Below are 17,004 nucleotides of genomic sequence, written 5' to 3'. Positions count from 1 at the left end.
ACTGTTCCAAAGTTTCTGTATGTCACCTTTTCCCATCCTGATGCCCTCCAAATGTGTTGGACCACAATCCCATCATCCCCAGCCTGCATGGCCTATGACCCTGCTGCCTGGAGATGATGGGTGTTATAGTCTAACCCATCAGGAGGCACCAGATTGGGGAAGACTGCCGTCGTAAGCAATTTCCCAAAAGCCTTCCTGCGGTAAGAACATAAGACAAGCCCTGTTGGATCAGACCAAGGGTACATCTAGTCCAGCATTCTGTTCACACAGTGGCCAGCCATCTGTCAACCAGGAACCCACAAGTAGGGCATGAGTGCAACACCACCCTCCCGCCCATGTTCCCCAGCAACTGGTGTACATAGGCTTACTGCCTCTGCTACCGGAGGTAGCACATAGCCATCAAGACTAGTAGCCATTGATAGCCTTCTCCTCCAGGAATTTGTCTACCCCCCCTTTTAAAGCCATCTAAATTTGTGGCCACCACTATATCCTGTGGTAGCAAATTCCATAGTTTAACTATGCGCTGTGTGAAGAACTACTTCCTTTTATCTGTCCTGAGGTACATCAATGACATCATCATAGTCTGGACCTTCAGAAGGTGGACTCCGGACAAATTCACCAGGGATTCAACCACTTCTAGCCCACCACCCACTTAAAGCCTGGTCCAGTCCATGCAATGGCTTGTATCCAACGTTAGTCTAACAAGTCCTATTGGTTTCAATGGGTCTACTCTAAGTATGACTAACATTGACCACAACCCAGTAAGTTCACTTTCAGGGCACCACAGTGGAGTAATGGGATGGCAATACCAATGCCACCTTTTATTACAACCCTTCTGACTGCTACACATATCTGCCCACTTCCATCCTGTTTAGATGATCGCTTTTTATTTTTTAATAATAATTTAAGAATAATGAAAAACATTTTCTAATTTTTATTGATATTAGCATTGGATTTTATTGAGCAGAATGCTCTTAATAAAAATGCTTAGCATTTGTATAGCACATTCAGGTGTTTAAGATGCTTCACATGCATTTTCTGTTTGCAGTCCCTACACCAACCCTGTAAGGTAAGCCAATATTATTACACCCATATTGCAGATGGAGTGGGGTGGGGACTGAGGCTGGGAGAGACAGGCTTACCTATGGAATCCTAATGAGTTCACAGCAAAGTCGAGAATTAGGGTGGTCATACATCCTATTTTACAGAAGATAATCTTCTATTTGACAGGCTGTCAGAGGACTGTCAAGGCATCCTCTGTTTGGACTCAGAAGGGTGGCCAAGCTGCCCATCAGCAGTTTGCTCCTGGACAGCAGACTGAGCAGGCACACAGGTCTCCCGGTCACAGTCTTCCCCACTATCATGAGATGTCTTGTATGTCTGATTAAATTATAGTAATTCTTTCTAAATTTGTATGTATGCCTATGTTGTTGTTGTTGTTGTTCAGTCGTTCAGTCGTGTCCGACTCTTCGTGACCCCATGGACCATAGCACGCCAGGCCTTCCTGTCCTGCGCTCTCTCCCGGAGCATGCTCAAGTTCATATTCATTGCATCTGTGATGCTATCTAGCCATCTCATCCTCTGCCGTCCCCTTCTCCTTTTGCCTTCAGTCTTTCCCAGCATCAGGGTCTTTTCCACGGAGTTTTCTCTTCGCATTAGGTGGCCAAAATATTGGAGCTTCAGCTTCATTATCTGTCCTTCCAATGAGCACTCAGGGTTGATTTCCTTTAGGATGGACTGATTTGACCTCCTTGCAGTCCAGGGGACTCGTAAGAGTCTTCTCCAGCACCAAAGTTCGAAAGCATCAATTCTTCGGCGCTCAGCCTTCCTTATAGTCCAGCTCTCACAGCCATACATTACTACTGGAAAAACCGTAGCTTTGATTAGACGGACCTTTGTCGGCAAGGTGATGTCTCTGCTTCTTACTATGCTGTCTAGGTTGGCCATAGCTTTCCTCCCAAGGAGCAAGCGTCTTTTAATGTCATGGCTACAGTCACTGTCTGCGGTGATCTTGGAGCCCAAGAAAGTAAAATCTGTCACTGCTTCCATTTCTTCCCCTTCTATATGCCAGGAAGTGATGGGGCCAGATGCCATGATCTTCGTTTTTTTAATGTTGAGTTTCAAACCAGCTTTTGCACTCTCCTCTTTCACCCTCAACAAGAGGCTCTTTAGATCCTCTTCGCTTTTTGCCATTAGGGTGGTATCGTCTGCCTATCGGAGGTTGTTGATAATTCTCCCAGCAATCTTAATTCCAACCTCTGATTCCTCCAACCCGGCATTTCTCATCATGTACTCTGCATATAAGTTAAATAAGCAGGGTGACAATATGCAGCCTTGTCGTACTCCTTTCCCAATTTTGAACCACTCGGTTGTTCCATGTCTGGTTCTTACTGTTGCTTCTTGACCCTCGTACAGGTTTCTCAGGAGACAGGTAAGGTGGTATGGTACTCCCATCACTTTCAGAATTTGCCACAGTTTGTTGTGATCCACACAATCAAAGGCTTTAGCGTAGTCAATGAAGCAGAAATAGACGTTTTTCTGGAATTCTCTTGCTTTCTCCATGATGCAGCGAATGTTGGCGATTTGATCTCTAGTTCCTCTGCCTCTTCTAAATCCAGCTTGTACTTCCGGTAGTTCTCGGTTCGCATACTGCTGAAGCCTAGCTTGTAGGATTTTGAGCATCACCTTGCTGGCATGTGAAATGAGCGCAATTGTGCGGTAGTTTGAACACTCTTTGGCGTTGCCCTTCTTTGGAATTGGAATGTAAACTGACCTTTTCCAGTCTTGTGGCCACTGTTGAGTGTTCCAGATTTGTTGACATATTGAATGCAGCACTTTAACAGCATCATCTTTTAGGATTTTAAATAGTTCAGCTGGAGTACTGTCATCTCCGCTAGCTTTGTTGTTACTAATGCTTCCTAAGGCCCACTTGACTTCACTCTCTAGGATGTCCGGCTCAAGTTCAGTGACCGCACTATCATGGCTATCAGGGACATTCAGATCTTTCCTGTATAGTTCTTCTGTGTATTCTTGCCACCTCTTCTTAATCTCATCTGCTTCTGTTAGGTCCCTGCCTTCTTTGTCCTTTATCATGCCCGTCTTTGCACAAAACGTTCCCTTGAGATCTCCAATTTTCTTGAAGAGATCTCTAGTCTTTCCCATTCTGTTGTTTTCCTCGATTTCTTTGCATTGTTCATTTAAGAAGGCCTTCTTGTCTCTCCTTGCTATTCTCTGGAACTCTGCGTTCAGTTGGGTATATCTTCCCCTTTCTCCCTTGCTTTTCGCTTCCCTTCTTTCGTGAGCTACTTGTAAAGCCTCATCAGACAGCCACTTGGCTTTCTTGCATTTCTTTTTCTTTGGGATGGATTTCGTTGCTGCCTCCTGATCAATGTTACGGACCTCCGTCCATAGTTCCTCAGGCATTCTGTCTATCAGGTCTAATCTCTGAAATCTATTCCTCACCTCCACTGTATATTCATCAGGGATATGATTTAGGTCATACCTGAACGGTTTAGTGGTTTTCCCGACGTTCTTCAATTTAAGACGAAATTTTGCAAGAAGCAGCTCATGATCTGAGCCACAGTCAGCTCCAGGTCTTGTTTTTACTGACTGTATGGAGCTTCTCCATCTTTGGCTGCAAAGGACATAATCAATCTGATTTCGATATTGACCATCTGGTGATGTCCATGTGTAGAGTCGCCTCTTGTGCTGTTGGAAAAGAGTGTTTGCTATGATCAGCATGTTCTCTTGGCAAAACTCTATTAGCTTTTGTCCTGCTTCATTTTGTACACCAAGGCCTGCCTGTTATCCCGGTGATTTCTTGATTTCCTACTTTAGCATTCCAATCCCCTATGATGAAGAGGACATCTTTTTTTGGTGTTAGTTCTAGAAGGTGTTGTAGGTCTTCATAGAACCGATCAACCTCAGCTTCTTCGGCCTCAGTGGTTGGGGCATAGACTTGAATTACTGTGATGTTGAATGGTTTGCCTTGGATTCGTACTGAGATCATTCTATCATTTTTAAGATTGTACCCCAGTACTGCTTTTCCCACCCTTTTGTTGACTATGAGTGCTACTCCATTTCTTCTAAGGGATTCTTGCGCACAATAGTAGATATGATGGTCACCTGAATTAAATTCGCCCATGCCTGTCCATTTTAGTTCGCTGATTCCCAAGATGTCGATGTTCAATCTTGCCATCTCATGTTTGACCACCTCCAGCTTACCTTGATTCATTGATCTGACATTCCAGGTTCCTAAACAATATTGTTCTTTACAGCATCGGATTTTCTTTTCACCACCAGACACATCCACAGCTGAGTGTCCTTTCGGGTTTGGCCCAGCCGCTTCACTCTTTCTGGCGCTACTTGGAAATACCCTCTGCTCTTCCCCAGTAGCATATTGGACACCTTCCGACCTGAGGGGCTCATCTTCCGGCGTCATATCTTTTAGCCTTGTGATACGTTCCATGGGGTTTTCTTGGCAAGGATACTGGAGTGGGTTGCCATTTCCTTCTCCAGTGGACCACATTTTGTCAGAACTCTGTGCCATGACCTGTCCGTCTTGGGTGGCCCTGCACGGCATAGCTTATGGCTTCACTGAGTTACGCAAGCCCCTTCGCCACAACAAGGCAGTGATCCATGAAGGGGATGTATGCCTATACATTAACATATACAATTTTAATGCAAATTGTATCCTCTTTTGTCCCTTTTGGGTGATTAATTCCCTCTTTTTGAGCAATGAGTAAGTGGCCACCCTAGATGAGTTTCAAACCAGGGATTTCCTGATTCATAGCTCAGTCTCTTAGCAACTACACTAAACCAGCTCTCTATTGGTCGTGTTACAGAGGCTGATTGTATATAAAGTTACTTATTGTCTTGATTCTGATTTTACATTTTTCTCAGCCTTTTGTAATAGCTAATGCGTAAAACAATAAAAACTGAACTAAATTACTCACCTCCTCCAGCTACCTCCAAGAGTGCGTTACATTGCCTACAGCCCAGTGCTACAACATAATAGTATTTGTTTGTACCAGTTCCTTTGAGAGGAACTCATGCCTCAATGATTTACATAAGACATTCTTAAAAATCCAGCATCCATTCATTCAGGAGCGAAGAAACAGAACAATGAAGGAGTTCCCGACCTACAACAGGAGAGGACCAGAAAAGAAATCAACAGAACACTGCCTGCTGCCCAGGGCTGACCCAAAGACAAGCTGCCACCTGAGGCAAATGTAATTTCAGCACTGGCAACAGGACAATGTCCTCCATCACACTTTAGAGTGTGCAAGACGGGCTGTCCTCCAAGACACAGGAATGGCCAGGGGGCTCAGAAGAATGGCCGGGGGCTTGCCGTTCCTGCCCCCCAGCACGTGTCGCCTGAGGCAGTTATTTAACTCTGCCTAATGGTAGGGCCAGTCCTGCTGTTGTCAACTAGAGCTCCCAGATAAATTTGCTCCAAGATATCATCCAGAGCCAGCCCTACCATTAGGAAAAATGCTGCCATCACCTCAGGCAGTAGGTGTTGGGGGATGGCAACAAGGTGTTGGAGGAGAGAGCTGTTGGCAATGTGGCCTGCCCTGCACCACCTAGGCTAGACTGCTGCCTTTAGGTGCGGTGGAGGATGCTGTCCCATCACCAGTGATGAAGAAAGATTCAGTTGCTAGTCCAGTCAGTTTTCATACACCTGGAACGAGACCCCATCCTGTTCCTAGACCTTTTCTACACAAAGCATTTATTGTGCGCTCATGATTCCCTACTCATAGTTGTTTACAGGTTCTTGTAGATGATGACGTGATCCTCCCATTTTGCTTCAGTTTTTTAAGAGTACTTTCCTGGGTTTTTCTTTAGAGTGAGGATGATGGGGTATTATTTCTGAAAGTGAAAGAAAAGCTGTTTTCCTACTTGTATAATTGCGATATTCCAGTATAGCACAGTGCCACCTAGAGGTTATGTAGTGTAAAAGCAGGAAAGGAAAGGCTCTGTATGTATACCTCAGATCTCAATCTTCTCTATATATAAAAGTCAAAAATTGTGTGTGGGTTTGTGTATTTGTGGCTGGCTGCAGGCCAGTCTGTAACACAGGGAATAAGGGGGAGCTGCCCTGGGTGTAATCACACTGTAGGGGCCCACTGAGCCTGACATTTGGGCCCTACAGTTGCTGCCCCTTTTACTTCACATTCTCACTTGCCAGAGTGTGTGACAGGAGTCACTGGGCTACATTATTACTTTGTTTGTACTTTCCCGTACTAACAAGAACACCCTCTCAATCATGGTACAGGCCAGGTTTCTGATTTCAGCTATGAGTCATCCTATTGGCCATCTTTCATTCTATTGGTCTCTCTCCCATTCACTCTGACTTCCTTCACCTTGGATTGGCTGGCCGCCGTTTGTTCCCTCCCCTTTACTCATGGTTTCTTTTCTGACTGTGGAGAGCATTTAGTTTCTCTCCCCTCTTCCTGCAGTATCCAGCCCCTGAGCAAGTTAGTGTTAACTATCTTTACCCCTTTCAATGCCAGATGTATGTGTTAGTAGTGTGTGATTAACACTAATGTGAAATGTGGTGCGGTGTGTGCTCGCCTGTCTGAGGGGCTGGGATGGCACAGTGGAGTGGAGACTTAGGGCTTTAGTCATAAAAGAGTGAACTGGGGGGAACTGAGAAGCCAATTGCAAAATGAAGGGCAAAATAGCAGAGTTCTACGTGTAGCTGAATTGAGGATTTTTGGGTTTGTGTGTTTGTGGCTGGCTGCAGGGACGTCTGTAAGACAGGGCATAAGGGGGAGCTGCCCTGGGCCTAATCACACTGCAGGGGCCACTGAGCCTGCCATTTGGGCCCTAGAGTTCCTGCTGCTCTTAGTTCACATTCTCACGTGCCCGAGTGTATGACAGGAATCACGGGGTTATATTATTACTTTGTTTATACTTTCCCTTACTAACAAGTACACCCTCTCAATCATGGTAGAGGCCAGGTTTCTAATTTCAGCTCTAAGGCTGCCTTTGTTCCCGCCCCTTTACTCATGGTTTCTTTTCTGATTGGAGAGCATTTAGTTTCTCTCCCCTCTTCCTGCAATATGCAGCAAGGAAGCCTCTGTTGAACATTTTAATAGTGGTATGAGATTCAGTGTGGATTATATTGTGGTAGTGCTTACAGATTCAGTCTCTTGCATTTTTAGTAGTGTTTTTTATTCAATCTGCTCATTATAATTGTTGTGCTTTTTTAATCAAGTCTGGTGGATTCAACTTTTCACCTTTCTTACGGGGCCTTTCCGAGAAGCGTAAACCTACCTTAATGTGTTTCTAACAAATAGTGCCTATGACAAAATTATATCCCGGGCAATGCCGGGTATATCAGCTAGTGCTGTGATGAAACCAAAAGAAGATACAGCGATTAACAGCCTTATGTAGAAAAGCTCTTTGTCTCCGGCAGCGAAATATCTTGAGTCAGACCTGGTATCATCAGTTATCTGTAGCCTAACTGAGGATAACATTTCATGCATCTAACTCATGCAAGTGTATGCCGCAATAAATATTAGTTATTAAAGTGCTACAAGACTTTTCGTGGGTTTTTTTCCCTCTTCTCCAAACTGTATCTTGTCAGAGTAACACTGGACACTTGCTACAACTTTCATCTCAATTCTCAACTATCACACACAATTTACACAGGGGTACAGCAAATCACACAATTTACACGGGGGTGTAGTGGTAAATTTTGAAGTGTAGGAGCTCATCATTTATTTATTCATTCATTCATTCCATTTATATCCCACCCTTTTTCCTCCTTAAGGAACCCAAGGTGGCGTACATAATCGTCCTCCTCCACCATTTTATCTTCACAACAACAACCCTGTGAGGTGGGTTGGGCTGTGAGTCTGTGACTGGCCCAAAGTCACCCAGTGAGCTTCCATGGCTGAGTGGGGACTAGAACCCAAATCTCCTGACTCCCAGTCGAACACTCTAGCCACTACACGACAGTGCCCACATAGCCACTTCCTCAAGGAGAGCCCCAAAAGGTTGGCAACTGTGTTGATCCTATATATGCATCCTCCCAAACAGCAGCAGTACATCATAGCATAATAATACCCAATTTATTAAGATCAGCATGTCTGCAGCCCTCCGCCTCAGTTTACCAGGGAGTAAACTCCATTGAACTCAGTGGTGCTTACTTCTGACAGCATAGGGTCAACGTGTAAAACACACTGAACTTGAGCACAAGATCAGCAGCCAGTTGAAATGCAACCTTTAGCTTCTCATTAAAAATGCAAGCCGTCTTGCAAAGAAGTGTTACCATTTAAACTACTAGAGCAGGGCTGGGGAAACTCAGCCTGAGGGCCAAATTCCATTTCGGAGAAGCTTTCGGGGGCCGCGTTGCAGTGGTGGGTGGGGCCAAAAACAAAAGGGGCCCAAACCAGCATATTTTAGCTTGAAGCTCTTACTGCCACTCACTACGCCTTAGGAGAGGCATTTCAACCTTTGAGAATGCTGGGGGGGGGGGCAGGGGGTACACAAAAGCCAGGAAACCACCAGGCAATCAGTGTCTGGGGGAAAGTGGGTGAATCCAGGGGAAGGGAGCATGACCATCTGGGGGACCCCAGAGGGCCAGATTGTGACCTAAGGAGGGCTGGATTTGGCTTGAGGAACTGAGGTTCCCCAGCCCTGTACTGAAGTGAAGTAGAAGCCCCATCCAAGAAAAGGAAAGTAGTATCTAGCTCCTGCTTTATTATTTTCCTCACTCCCTGACAACCTCTGTCAGGGCTGGTGGGGCCATCAGCAGCACAGTCCCCTGACACCAGTGGCGGCAAGAACAGCATGGGGCCTGCAAAGACTGCCCTCCACAGGCAGCAGAGGAGAGGCCCTTTGTGTCTCCTCTCCTCTCCCCTTACCTTGAAGCACATGGGCGCTCGCAACAGCAAAAAAGCCAGTCTCGCCAGCAAGTGTTGCTGCTTCTGTGCCCGCCATTTTAATTTCCCCACAATGCATCTGCGGTCCCAACAGGGCATTGCTCTAGAGTGACACTCCGTTAGGTACCCTGAGTAATTGTGGGGGGATTTAAACTGCAAGTGTAGAAGCAGTGTGTGCCAGCTAGGACTGCGCCGAATGTTTCAATCTATTTATCTTCAACCATTCGTTGGGGGGACGAGCCAAAAGAAACTGCACCTGAAAATTGTGGGAAGAGGTGAGAATTTCAGACAATTTTTTTCAGGGTGCCGGACTTCAGTGCTTACCTTACTGCAAGGAGGTGGTTGAGGGGTTCGTGCGCGCTCTTTATTTTACTGATTTTCCCTGTTCTGTCCTTGCAGCCTCTCTGGCTGCTTGAGCTTCCGGGAAAGCCCCCTAGACTAGAAGACTTAGCCAGGACTTCCTCCCTTGGAGTTTTCCAGTGTTGCTGCCTGTTGAGGGCCTGAAAGCTGAGAGAGACATATTTGGTTTGGTTTGATTGCTATTAAAAGTCCTGAGGAGGAGGAGAACTCATTTCAGGCCCTCACCAGGCAGCAGTAATGGGAAGCCTCAAGGGAGGAAGTCCTGGCTAAATCATTTAGGGGGCTTCTCTGAAAGCTCAAGCGGCTTTCCGAAATTCTCCAAATCCCAACAAAAGAGGCAGAAAAAGAACTGCCTCTTTTGTAGGGAAATGAAGAGGTCACAAGAAGGCAGATCGGGTTTTGGCACAGCACGAGCGCCAGCGAGCTGTGGCGCAACTGGGGCTGACATCCATGGCCTCACAGCCCAAGAGCGTCCCAAATGACCACCCAGGGTGTGGCAGATGACGGGTGCAGCAGCAAACGGGTTTAGCATCAGCACCTAGGCTCACTATGGCTGACGCCGCTCACCTCAGCATCCTTCCTTTCTTCTTTTAAAAAACATTCTAGAGTTGGGGAGCAGCTGGCTGGACATGGACATGGTTACAGATGCTCATTTAATTATTTTTACTTTAAATATATATTGTCCTTTTCTACAATGGTGTTTATTCCCAAGGAAATGCGTTTAGCATCAGGGCAGCAGAAACAGACTCCATTTTATTCATGTAGTCATGACAGTGCTACAATTCAAGTGAATTTAAAATGCGAAATTTTAACGTGCTCAGAGTTGGCCCCCCAGCCATTGTTTTTGGCTTTTTGGTGTAATATATCAGGAAAGCCGAAGCAGCTGTAAAGCAGGGAATGGCACTGGGGTGATGGTGAAGATAAACATTAGTTGTGTACTTCACAACTGAAGCATGCAACTTGGCCTTCTAAAACCATTAAGTCCATGGTCTAAACTTCCTTAGCTTCACCACTGCTGGCAAGACCAGCTTTTTGGCTGCTGCTAGTGCCTGCCTGCGTAAAGGAAAGGAAGGGACTATGGGTGGTGGGCCCTCCAGGTGGCTTAGGCCCCCAGCAAAAGCCTGATGGTGCTGACCCCGGATGCGGAGACTGTCTTCTGCACACCGCTAACTAGCCTGTGACAAACAAGAGTAAAACTTGAAAGCCTCGTTATCACCTCAATCCCTTGCTCAGGCAAGGAGGATGCGTCAATTACCCATGTGGTTTGACAGATGACCTCATCGCTCTTGCTCTGAATAAAGTCCTGGAGCTATGTTCCCCCATGCTCCCCCTCCACGACACCACTGTATTTAAGGACATAAGAAGAGCCTGCAGCTGCTGTGTAAAACCAAGGCGCCATCTCGTCTAGCAACTGGCTTCCAACGGTGGCCACCCAGACGTTTCTGGGAAATCCACCAGAGTGTGATGGCAACTGCCCCCTCTGCTGTTTGTCCTCCACCCCACCCAAGAACTAGCATTCAAAGGAATACTATTTCTCAACCTTGAGGTCCCATTAGCTGTAACGGCTATTTATTTTTTAATTACATTACTATGTTGCGCCATCCATTAAAAGCAACAAATGCTGCAGAGTAAACCAGCAGGACAAACATAAGAAATACAGACGAGGGCAAAGACTTGTTCTCTGCTCCCTAGAGGGTAGAACTAGTTCTACTGGGCTTACGTTACCAGAGGGTAGATTTCCATTGAACATTAGGAGAAACTTCTCGAGGGTAAGAACAACGACCTAGACGGTGGGTGGGCTCTTTTGTGCTGGACATCTTCAAGCAGAGGCTGGACAGCAGGGCTGGCATCAAGGGTAGGCATGGTTGGGCACCTGCCCAGGCCCCACACCCCAGCAGGGGTCCACTGACAAGAGCCCCCTGGAGTTACCTTTCCTCTTCACCACTGCAACCTGCTTGTTCCCCTGCTTCTCACTCTGGCCCAAGCAACGGTGGTGGTGAGAAGGAGGAGCAGAAGATGCCACTGCCCACTGGCTCACAGGCTCTCTGCCTGGCAAGCAAGCAAGCAGTAGCAAGAATTAGAGAGAGGACAAGGAGCAACAGCAGCTAATGACAATGGGAGTGAGGGAGAGGCTGCACTGAGGATGTCTTGCCCAAGGACCCTCAAAAACCTGGAGCCAGCACTGCTGGACAGCCATCTGTTACGGATGTTCTAGATCTGGATTTCCTGCATCGAGCAAAGTGTTGGACTGGATGACCGACAAGACGCCTTCCCACTCTACGATTCTATGATTATCCATTGATACACCTGTCCTCCATAATCCCATTTTAAAGCCATCTAAACCCATGGCTGTGTCAGTACATTTTGTAGCAGCGAATTCACACTTACCATGTGCACAACACATACATACATTGTTAACCTCTGTCTGGATGTTGATCTGATTTAATGTCTGCTTGGTACCTTATTAAAAAACAACACTCCGTTTTTAAGAGCTGGACAGTTGTTCCTGGGGAGGTGGGTTTGTTATACAAGTCCCCACTCAATCAGTGCAGAGCACAGCTGGATTCTGCCCCAAATATGCAGAACCGACCAGTTTCTCCGGAACTTGATCCCGGGGAAGGAGAAGCCATATATGAACACAGTATGGTGAGTGAGCTTCCACAGCAGCTCACAACTGAAAGTCTACCTTCACTGCCATATGTATGTTCCAAAGGATGATTCACATGGCAAAGTTAGCACAAGTGGACTTCTGCAGTGGATTTGAACATGGCACACTGGCCTTGTGAATATTTCGACACATGTCCACAGTGTAATCCATCATAACCAGAAAGGGGGGGGGGGAATCTTGACAAAATTGGTTGAACTTTGGAAGTCAGGAATTGGACTCATGTTCACAAAGCCATTTCAAAACTCCCACAAGCACATAGACACTTGGCTGTCTACAGTACCACAAGAATATAACTCAAGGCTATGTGCACAACCAGACATTTATTATAGATAGCACCAGATGTCCAGAATTATCTTGCATAGCTATGACCAAGTGCACACACACCCAGAAACAGGCAACCACCTACACACAGACCTATGAGCACCAACATTTTAATGCCCTCTATGCAATGACTGAACAACAAATGCATTTGTACATGGGTAAGGGGCTTTAATTTCGGCTTAGAAATGGAGATGAGCACCACCCCCTAGAGTTGGACACAACTGGCTGGGGACACCTTTACCTTTACCTTTTAAGGGGCTTTAATATAGTAATACTTGTCACATGCATTAAGAAATTCTGCCTTTCTGACATGCACTTACCTGTGCCTTTCTAGACCCATGTCCAATTAATTTGGATACACTTGTGTGCACATGGAGACAGATGTGCTTTTCCACGCCCACCCAACACTCTCCCATGAATTAAGTTCATATGCATGTTAACACATTTGTTTGCACCTGCACTTGGTGCCCACGGGCTGATCACATTTGATCCCTCGTTGCACTTCAGAGGCACTATGCACCTTCACACATGCTTTCCCCATCACAGTCACCTCCCTTTCATGCTTGCACCTCCACTACCCTCTTTCGCACCCAGCGCTGCAGACATCCGTGTGTGCTGTTCTGTCAGACCCATCCAGTTTTCACTTTGCACACTCACATCGCGCTAGAGGCGGTATGAACTGTACCTGCTCGGTGTCGCTCCTTTCCTGATCCCACCGCCTCCTCCTGCAGTAGGCAGAACAGGACAAGAACTCCCCACGAAACCTTCAGCGATTCTGGGTGCAAACCCATCCCTCTGAAGCACCACCTTTCCTTGGCATTAACTTTCCACCGTGCCGCCCTAGCAGTTTCGCCCCCCAGCAGCTGCTGGAGCCCCTTCTCAGTAGTTGCCCCCCGTCTGGCGGCAAGGGATGAGCGAATCCCACAAGATTCCTAGCCTGTGGTGGAATTTGACTGGCAACAAATTCAGCATTTGGGGGCTGCTGCCGCTGCTGCTGCAGCAGGCAACTGTCAAAGCTCAGCTGAGCGGGGTTTGGATGCGGGGGGGGGGGGGAGAGGCAAGCAGGGAGGGAGGGGAGCAGGCAGGGAGGGAGGGAAAGAAACAAGGTGAAGTGCCTGCCCTCTGGTGGCCACTTGGGGGCACACACAGGTGGACAGCAAATGGGCAACCTGTTCGAGCAGAAGAATTGAATGCAAAAAGTCTTCAGGCATTTTAGGCTTGAGAATCAATTTGTGCTGAAGTCAGCCTGTAACGTAAATGCAAAAGTGACACGAGCTGAACATGCGTTCAGTAACTGCCCCACAGTCTCCCCGGTGATAACCACTGTCTCACGTGGCCCAAAGGGCCCTGGCGTCCCAGGTTCAATCCCCAGCATCTCCAGGTAGGGCTAGGAAAGAATCCTGCCTGAAACTCTGGAGAGCCGCTGCTGCCAGTCAGTGTCAGCAATACTGGGCTAGATGGACCAGTGGTCTGGCTCAGTATTAGGCAGCTTCCTATGTTCCTAAATAGTGGGAGAGAGGCAGCTCAAATTCGTATTTATTTTGTGTCATGTGTGAGCGTGGTATTCAGGTTGGCCCCAGCACCTTAAGGAAGGCTGGGCCTGGAGTGACTGAACGACAAAGTGGTCAGGACGAGCACTTAAGCTTTAAATATGGGAAAGGAATTCTCTAAAAGTGGGACAGTTGGGTACAAAAGACCAGGTCTGGCCCAAAATATTTTTACTACCTGAGCCAAATGACAAGATGGTGCCTCTCCCCATTTGCTGTGCAAAAGCCCGCTGGACCAGCAGTGGAAGCTTACTTCAACATTGGCCACAGGACAGCATCCTCCCCTGCAACTGATGGAAGCAGGTTAGCTTAGGGCAGGGGCAGGCCTGCATTTTGGGCCTGTGGGCAGATTTGGCAAAACTGTCCTGGGCACCATCACAAGATGGCTGCCATGGGAGGCATGGCAAAGAACAAGTAACCTGTACAAAAGACTGAACACAAGGCAGAGGTGGGGTCTGAGACCAATCATGGTAAACAACTCCTTTGCACACACAGTTTTCAGTACCAACAAAACCACAGTGGTTCCAGCTGCCAGTAAGAAAATGTGTCAATTTTTTTTTAAGTGGGAGGGGTAGGGCAGTTTAGTGGGCACCATGGAAAGTGTCTGGGCTGGGGCAAACTGGTGCCCATGGACACTACGTTGTCTATTCCTGGTTTAGGGGGGTCAGGACAAGCTGTGTGGCACACATGGCTTTGTCTACCAACACCTTGTAACTTCCCAGCCACTTGGCAGCTGCCTCACTCTGCCCAACGGGAAGGCCAACCCCTTAAAATCAACCGCGTGTTGTAAAATTGGACTTCTCATTCCTGCAAGACTTTTGCATTGGCTGTGACTCAGTCTAAACCCTCTCTCTTTTTCCCTTTCCAAGACTCATATTGAAACCCTTTCACTTCCTTGAACTGGTAGTTATTTCTGGTCATGCTGATGGCCAGCAAAGCTTTCAACAAAGCGCCCCATGATATCCTGATGAGCAAACTAGCTCAAAGTGGGCTAGATGAAACAACGATCCGGTGGATCCACAGTTGGCTACAGAATCGGACTCAAAGAGTGCTTATCAATGGGACCTTCTCAAACTGGGGAGAGGTAACGAGTGGGGTACTGCAGGGCTCAGTCCTGGGCCCAGTGCTCTTCAACATTTTTATTAATGACTTGGAGGAGGAGGTGCAGGGAATGCTGATCATATTTGCAGATGACACAAAATTGGGCGGGATAGCTAATACTTTGGAAGACAGAAACAAAATTCAAAGTGGTCTGGATAGACTGGAGCGCTGGGCAGAAAACAACAGAATGACATTTAATAGGGATAAATGCCAAGATCTGCACCTAGGTAAAAGAAACCAAATGCACAGTTACAAGATGGGGATATGTGGCTCAACAACACTACAAGCGAGAAGGATCTTGGTATTGTTGTTGATCACAAGCTGAATATGAGCCAACTATGTGATGTGGCTGCAAAAAAAGCCAATGCTCTTTTGGGCTGCATTAATAGGAGCATAGCTTCCAAATCCCGGGAAGTACTAGTTCCCCTCTACTCAGCACTGGTTAGGCCTCATCTGGAGTACTGTGTCCAGTTCTGGGCACCACACTTTGAGAAGGATGCAGACAAACTGGAGAGGGTTCAGAGGAGGGCAACAAAGATGATCAGGGGACTGGAAACAAAGCCCTATGAAGAGAGACTGAAAGAACTGGGCATGTTTAGCCTTGAGAAGAGAAGACTGAGGGGAGATAGGATAGTGCTCTTCAACTACTTGAAAGGCTGTCACAGAGAGGAAGGTCAGCATCTCTTCTTCATCATCCCAGAGTGCAGAACATGGAATAATGGGCTCAAGTGACAGGAAGCCAGATTCCGACTGAACATCAGGAAAAACTTCCTGACTGTAAGAGCAATACGACAATGGAACCAATTACCTAAGGAGGTGGTGGGCTCTCCCACACTGGAGGCATTCAAGATGAAGCTAGACAACCACTTGTCAGACATGCTTTGACTTGAATTCCTACACTGAGCAGGGAGTTGGACTCGATGGTCTTGGAGGCCCCTGCCAACCCCTACTATTCTATGATTCTATGATAATGCATAATAAAGAAGGGTGTGGTTTTTGTTTAAATAACACCATTAGTTAGTCTACATTTATCCTGTCTTGGGTTTCTATTGGGGTGGGGTTTGGGGGGTAGAATCCATCATAAGTCCTAGTTAGAGTAGACCCATTGGGATAAATGGGGCTTAAGCTAGTCATGATGAGCTTGTCCCATTCACTTTAATGGGTCTACTCCACATTGGACTTCTGTTGGATTTTACCCTTTATGTCCCCAGCAGTCTGCAGAGGAATGGATACACTAGGTAGAACTGACACCTTATTTTTCCCCTAGCAAGCAGAAATACAGGTAGGGCCTCCCCATCATTGCCTCATCAAACGAGGAGAACCTATGTCTGTTGGATTTCTGCCTATCAGATGGTCGTTAAAAGGAGAGGAGCCCTGCCATAAAAAATGATGAAGAGGTCAAAACACATTATGCGCTCTCTCTCTCTCTCTCTCTTTCTCATAATAGAAAGGAAATGAAAAAGAAAAATACATCTGTCTTTGCACTTAAGTCAGGAGTGCAGAACCTCTTTCAGACCAAGGGCCAAATTCCATTTCAGAGAATCTCTCAGGGTGCACATTCCCCCTGAGAGCCACTGAAATGCCAAGGGGGGAGGCAAAGGCAAAAGGGGAACCCCTAAAATACAACAACAACAACAACAATACCAGCATGTTGTATCCTAAAGCTGTTCCTGCCAGTAATTAAGCCTTTAGAATGGGGAAGAAACTGCACAAAAGCCAGGAAACCAGCAAACAACTGGTGACTGAGGGAAGGGTCCATGCCCTCCTGGGAAACCCCAAGGCCAGATTTGGGCCTGGGGGCTTACGCCCAGCACCTCTGCACTTTTCCCCATGTTATCTCTGTCAGGCATGCAGGTGATAAAAGCTCAGGAGGCCAACAGAAAGATGTCAATTCTCAGGCCTGATGAGGACTTGTTAAGTGTGCTGAGGCTTAGACACTACCTTTGCTTTATACTCAGGTTTGGGGGCAGGCTATTTGTCCTTTGTGACTAGCCACACCTCCCATGACAGCCATTTTGTGGTGGTGCCAAGGACAGTTTCTCAAATTCCCAAATGTCCCTGCTACCTGACCCTTTATAACTGGAGATGCCAAGGATTAAACCAGGATGCTCCA

At 46.9% G+C, this 17,004-nt stretch overlaps 1 protein-coding gene across 2 annotated transcripts in view; it reads right to left on the bottom strand.

Annotated features, from left to right (window-relative positions):
* The window catches only part of PLXDC1 (plexin domain containing 1), a 96,843-nt gene extending 83,562 nt beyond the window's left edge, over positions 1-13,281 (bottom strand). The window contains exon 1 of one of the 2 annotated variants that reach the window (XM_084808295.1): positions 12,929-13,281. In XM_084808295.1, coding sequence (XP_084664421.1) covers positions 12,929-13,034 — 106 coding nt within the window. In that variant the 5' untranslated portion in view covers positions 13,035-13,281. Of the gene's footprint in view, positions 1-8,876; positions 8,972-12,928 lie in introns of those variants that run through there. The other variant, XM_084808296.1, reaches the window with a different exon arrangement.
* Between the last annotated feature and the right edge of the window lie 3,723 nt (positions 13,282-17,004).

Source organism: Heloderma suspectum, chromosome 6 (genome assembly GCF_057233095.1).
Source record: "Heloderma suspectum isolate Gila_16-S chromosome 6, 16-S_ref, whole genome shotgun sequence".
Classification (NCBI taxonomy): Eukaryota; Metazoa; Chordata; class Lepidosauria; order Squamata; family Helodermatidae; genus Heloderma; species Heloderma suspectum.
The sequence above is the reverse complement of the archived record's forward strand: the minus strand, read 5'-3'. Positions and strand labels throughout refer to the sequence as shown.